The sequence below is a fragment of the Podarcis tiliguerta genome, assembly GCF_965153285.1.
Source record: "Podarcis tiliguerta genome assembly, chromosome: 7".
NCBI classification, from domain to species: domain Eukaryota; kingdom Metazoa; phylum Chordata; class Lepidosauria; order Squamata; family Lacertidae; genus Podarcis; species Podarcis tiliguerta.
The window spans coordinates 84099410-84105621 of NC_139540.1; the positions used below are offsets into that span (position 1 = coordinate 84099410).

General features: G+C 43.8%; 1 protein-coding gene across 1 annotated transcript in view; it reads right to left on the bottom strand.

Annotated features, from left to right (window-relative positions):
• Positions 1-212: 212 nt before the first annotated feature.
• LOC310682071 (uncharacterized protein) overlaps positions 213-6212 on the bottom strand; it is a 30996-nt gene continuing 24996 nt past the window's right edge. The window contains exon 5 of the mRNA XM_083450315.1: positions 213-3132. Coding sequence (XP_083306441.1) covers positions 2876-3132 — 257 coding nt within the window. The 3' untranslated portion in view covers positions 213-2875. The remainder of the gene's footprint in view (positions 3133-6212) is intronic.

Here is a 6212-nt window from a genome sequence, read left to right on the forward strand (position 1 = left end):
GGTAAAGAAAATAGGTTTCCATGTTTGAAAGATTCGGAACACTGCAAAAGCCAGCAAAACCAGTCTACCAGAGGCACTGCTGGAAAGAAGCATGGCATTGTTGCCTCTGCCACATTGCCTTCAATACTTTGGGGTGGGGTTTCCAGTCTAGCACTCCCATAATCTTGCTCTCCCCTCCTTTTTGTCCTTCAGAAGCAATCACAACAAACGCATCAGCAGAAAAGATTTTATTATTTTCCCCAAAGAAAAAAGAGCAATATAAATATTAGAGTATAAAACTTGCGTGTAACACATTGACGTCAGTCTATATGGATATAAGAAGGATATAAGCATATATATAATATATAAGTATAGTTCAATATTAGACACATTGAAAGGACAGTAAGTGTGTTTCAATTCACATACATTTAAAAGCACAAAGAGCACACGTAAAGAAGATACAAAGGAATAAAAAAAATACTGATGTCCACAACTCAATTACTAAGATTAAAAAAGAAGAAAGAAACCTACACATCACTAGGTTTTCAGCACTACTACACTACTTTCAGCTTATTGATTAAAAGGAAAAAGAGAATGACTAAGATTAATCTACAGTACTTTGAGAAGAGTCACATAATAACTACTTCAGTACATAATAAGCCCCAGGCCCAATCCTGCGGGGAAGCTCACCTGCATCAGCCCCGGTAAGATGGAGGGAAGCTGCAGGACAGAACTGCCATGCCCTTGTGTGGCTTCTGGTGATTCCAGCCGAGCTTGTGCAGGAGAACTTCCCAATGGATTGTGCTCTGTTTTAACTAACTATGTAAACTGTTTCTAGTGCAGTCACCAAACACAAGGGGTGGGTGGGTGACTGGGATCAGTACAAAAATCATACGTCGACTGAAGTTTCTTCCCACAGACAAATCCCGCTTTCTAGACACACAGGAGGCAGCAGATACGCTCTAGCAGTGCAAGACTACACAGCCAATGAGATTGGTCCGCAATGTTTTGAAAAGTCGTCAGATGTTTAACCTGAGGTGATCATAGAAGGCCAGACCATCTCAGACAAGCTCCTTATCAAAGGTTTAAGAAAGAGTAATATATTTCTGGCCTAGTGATTAGCCCTCCATGTTGGAAATATGCTGCTTCTCTGCCCTCGGCTGGTCAGTGCCTCTATAGAAAGGCAACCTGAGTTTGCCAGCAGCTGGCTGAAGCTCCCTGCTAGTCTGTGCTGCGCTTGAGCGAGGAAAGAGATGAGAACACAAGCCGATAAAATGCACAGGGAGCAGGAAACGCTCACTTCCTCTCCACACTAGGCTATGAAACAATGTGGCTAAAAACCCTAAAACAAGTCATTTCGAAACACAGCGAAGGGATTTATGATTATTCACTTTAAATCCAGTGGATTTATATCCAAGTGGGGGTGATAGCAGAGGTCCCAAGGACCTTCAGTGCACCAATGGTTACTCACTTCTCTAACGTTCAGAACTTGGGGGCTTGGTATCAGAAATCCCTGCCCAGCTCCACCTCCGGCATCCCTGATCTGTGCCTGGCCCCCTGCGTCCTCAGACCAACTGTTGTTCGCTTAATATCAGCGCGTGAAGAAGGCCAGCAAACCAAGGGCCTTCCTTGGCTGTGCTGCCTAGGCGCGTGGAAACTTTCCTACTGCTCTGATCCAGGGCAATGCATCTTGTTACTGAACTCTACTCACAGACAGACAATGCTCAGGTTCCACCAGGATGTGGGCACTTCACAGCATATTTACATCATGCTGTATATGGCATGCAATGACTTCTCTACTCTAGGTTGGGAGGCGGCAGCTGGCCTACCGTAGATGTGAAGTGAATGTTTTGCATGCAGCTTGATGTGCAGAAAATATGAAGCATTCCATTTTTTTTTTTTAATTCTCTACCTACAAGGCCACCAGAGCCCATTCACTGACAGAAGGCGTCTGCCTGTGGAACTAACAGAGCTATTTCAGTGCTTAAAGGAGGAGCGGCAGCTCACTATACTCACAAGCGATTGACTTTGACTTCCTTAAACTTATTCCAGAAAACAATTACTGTACACATAAATATTTATGGATCGAAGTGTAGATGAGATGTGTTGTCTCTTCAGAGGCCACTGTAAATCAATCAACACAGGCAAAATTCTCCATCTTCCTACTATGTGAGGCATTCTCTGCCTCTGGGAGGCTTGCCATAGCAATGTGTTTGTGCGCCTTGCCTCTTAGGTATAACCATTTCAGTTTTATTTTTTCAACCATCATTGGTTAACTTTTAAAAATGCTGTTGAAACTCATTCCCTTCTAATAATGCAGGATGGACACTGTTTTAAAATAAAAAAGCAGAAACTAAAGCATCCCCTCATCAGTTTCATAACAAGGATTCCAACTGAGATATTTTTTTGGGGACAGAAAGCATTCATCAAAATTTGGGGGACGTGAGAATGTTCTTTAAATGGAAAAATGTATAAATCAAAACCCCTGTTTAGAAGAATTATTTACAATGGGCAGGGCCCACCCTAAGCCTTGTATGTTGTGCAGATCCCTCTGGAGCAAAGCAATGGGAGAGAAAAATATTCCAAAGATCTGACACCCTTGCATATTAGATCATCCGCATGAGAGTATAAGCTATAATTCATCACTATCCACAGGGCTTTTTTTGTTTTGTTTTGTTTCCAGATACTTTTACATCAGGAGGACTAACAGTAGGAGATTTTCTCCTAGCTCTGATGACAGCAATGTACATTCGCCATGTTCCACACTTTTTTATTTTTAAAAAACGGTTAACCACAAATTCACATTCATCCTCCATCCTAGGCTATGAATTGGGGGAATGCTGGAAGAGTCTGCCCTTTAGATCTAAGGTGGCAGCGATGTGTCATCCTGCGAATCTTACTTCTTCTCCTTCTTCCCTGACTTCTTCTTGTTTCCACCTCCGGAGGCTGCAGGTTTCCCATCCCGCTTGGCTGCAGAGTTGGAGAGAGTGGCTGTGCTGCCAGGGATGTACACGTTCTGTCTGTAGTCAGGGACGTGCTGCAGGGTGAACTGGGGGCCATACCTGGTGCTGAGGCCCATTGTGCCTGCTGCTGTTGCTCCTCCTCCCAGAGTAGAATTCCCATCAGGATTTGCAGCGGCGGCCGCAGCGGCTTCTACACCACCACAGGGAGGGGGGTTGAGAGAAGGAGATTGGAAGGGGGAGAAAAGTCAGAAGGGCGAATTCTTAGCATAGTCGTTGCTAGATGTAAATGTATAATTTAGGGTCTCGACTACACATCATCTAGGGAAGATGTACTCAGCCCACCTCCCCACCCCCAGAATTCTTATGAACAGCAAGCTCTTTGGCATGTGCACAAGGCTTGGGAGTGATAAGGCAGAGAGCTCTGGTTTGAAGAAGTGGCATCCTAAATCCCTGCTTTTCCCTGAAGCCCAGAGGATCCTAGTGGAGAGGAAGGGAAAACTCTAGGCAAGAACAAATAGAAGCTTGCTAGCACACTCAGAGCTCTTAGAAGCAGTCTTACTATGCCCTTGTTGCATGCCTGGGCTGCTTGGGAAAAAGGTGGGTGTTAAACCCTCATCCCAAAAAGGCTGTGTGCTTTTTGCAGGGAGCCTCATGGCCAGGGAGCCACATGGGTGCTGTGTTGTGTGTCTTCTGTGACCTCTCATTTGTATGCCTTGCATTGTAATCGGCTGTGTTACTGCAGCAGTGGTGTGTGTGTGCAGGCGTGTGGGTTAGGGGTGTGTCCCTGTAATTTTTGCACTATAGACTTAAGTGTTCCATTTTTTAACAGTTGGCTTTAATGAGAGATAAACACTCATTTTAGAGTAAACAATGACATATTTGTATTTTATAAAATACAAATGCTTCTACTTATTTTAGATTCACTGAAGATGAGCCATCTGTGGCCTGAAACTCAGCTTTTGTTGATGATGAATACATTTGCCTGTAAACCCTTCTATGGACTTCTTTGTGCCATGCTTATTTCTGGAGCTTCCTTTTCATCTGACTTCCTAAAATATGAAGAAGCTATGAAACTACTGAATGTGTAGCAACAATAGAGCAAGGAGGAACAGGAAGAGGTATTAAAATTGTGCCAATGGACAACTACCGTATTTTTTGCTCTATAAGACTCACTTTTTCCCTCCTAAAAAGTAAGGGGAAATGTGTGTGCGTCTTATGGAGCGAATGCAGGCTGTGCAGCTATCCCAGAAGCCAGAACAACAAGAGGGATTGCTGCTTTCACTGCGCAGCGATCCCTCTTGCTGTTCTGGCTTCTGAGATTCAGAATATTTTTTTTCTTGTTTTCCTCCTCCAAAAACTAGGTGCGTCTTGTGGTCTGGTGCGTCTTATAGAGCGAAAAATACGGTATTTTGATTTTGGCTAGAGGAGAGACATTCTGTCCAGGAGTTAGCAGTTATGCATGGGTTTTTAATAATGGGTTTAAAATAGTGCTTTTTTCTGGGGGGATGCAGGGGTACACATACCCCTAAACATGTCGTGTTTTTAAAACGGGAAAGGACAATCTGTCTTCTCTGCTGCCTTATCTCTTCTTAGTGACCTACCAACCCACTTCTGTGCTGTAATTTGACTGAGGAACTCGAATGAGAAAAGACCGTCCAATTGAGTTGCCCTGGTAAAGCTTTTCTGCCCTCTGGCATGAGATGGGCTTTGATTATTATGCACAGCAGGCTCCTCAAATGAAAAATAGCAGCCGGGTGCCAGAATAACATCCAAGTGCATGGAATGGCAGACTCTAGTTTTGTATGGTCTTTGGTTAATTTATTTATTAAGTCAAACGCCAGTTGCCCCACACAGAAGATTAAATTTATAAAGAAAGAGAGCACATATACATTAATTGTTAAAAAATATTGAGTGATCAGTCTGTCAATCGCATGACTGAACACCTCTATGCTCTCTTGCTTAAGAACGTGAAAAGTGCTTTCCTGTACCAGATCAAGACCCATGTAAGTCCAGCAACTACCAGGCAACAGAGGGTCCGCAGTAACTCTGCCAGTCACTCACCACTCGCCCTCTGCCTAGCCTTGCTCTAGCTCTGAGGTGGGCAGAAGGTATGTCAAGATCTACTGGCAGACCTCTGGGTTATTTGCAGTAGACTGTCTGGGGAGGGTTCCTGACTCCCAGTTGTTTAACAAGCAGCTGTTGTTTTCTTTCTCAATTTGGCCGAAAAGGGGAAGAATGTTTAGGCAGAGGGCAGGACCCAGAGTAGATTTTTCTGTGACAGAACTGTGAGCTCAGTTCTGGTACGAAAATAATAATAATAATCCTGAGATGACCATGCTAAGAGAGGCTCTATTTCTTAATTCTATGTATCTCCTTTCCATAAATCCCTGTTGGTGGACCTTGGGTATGGATGGAGTCTTGATTTTCAATATGCACAGGTTCCCCCCCCCCAAAAAAATTCTTGTTTCCCTCCTTAATCTCAATGGGAAACCAGCTTCCCCCACAGTTCTGCTTAAAAATATTAGCAATTATTGTATCTTATATGCATATTATGCACATATACACTCCAGCTTTCTAATAAGCTGCATTTGGCCCCAACATTATGTTTCACCAGTGTTCCAACAAAAATAAATGCCCCTAAAAATATGCAAACCTTTTCCAGAAATGTGCTGAGAATCAATCACCACAATAAACTTTTATGGGGCACCTTGAAAACGTAACTTTCTTTTGTTTTCTTGTTTGCAGCGCCTTAGGTTCTTGTTCTGGTTTCTACGCTGACTGCTTTCTATACTCCTACAGTTGCAGACCTTTTTTCATACAACAGTTTGATTTGAAGGGAAAGCACCTGTGAGAGGCTAAAATCTTGAGAGGACCACAGGCCGGGTCCCAAGGGAAAAGGGGCTGCCTAATCTTTTACTCAAGCTGCCTTCCTCGCCTATTGGGAGCAAGTCGTGGCCTCCCTGAGGGGAGAAACAGCCTGAGAAGATGTGGAACAGATGACTAGGGAAGCGATTTAGAGCAGATGAAAGGGTTAAGAAGTCTTCCTCCTCCTCCTCCTCCTCCCAGGTAGACTCTGATTTATTTCATGCTCACATTGACCTGGATTTTTGTGTCTCACCTCTTATGGCCAACAGGAGGCTAGGAAAGCAAATCTTAGAACAGGCAAAAATAAATGAGCTTGTGTCTCTGCTTGTTTCCGAAACCGAACCTGCCCAGAGAGCTCAAGGGCTTATCACTGGCGCTATGGACACTTATGTCTGTTGCCTGAGC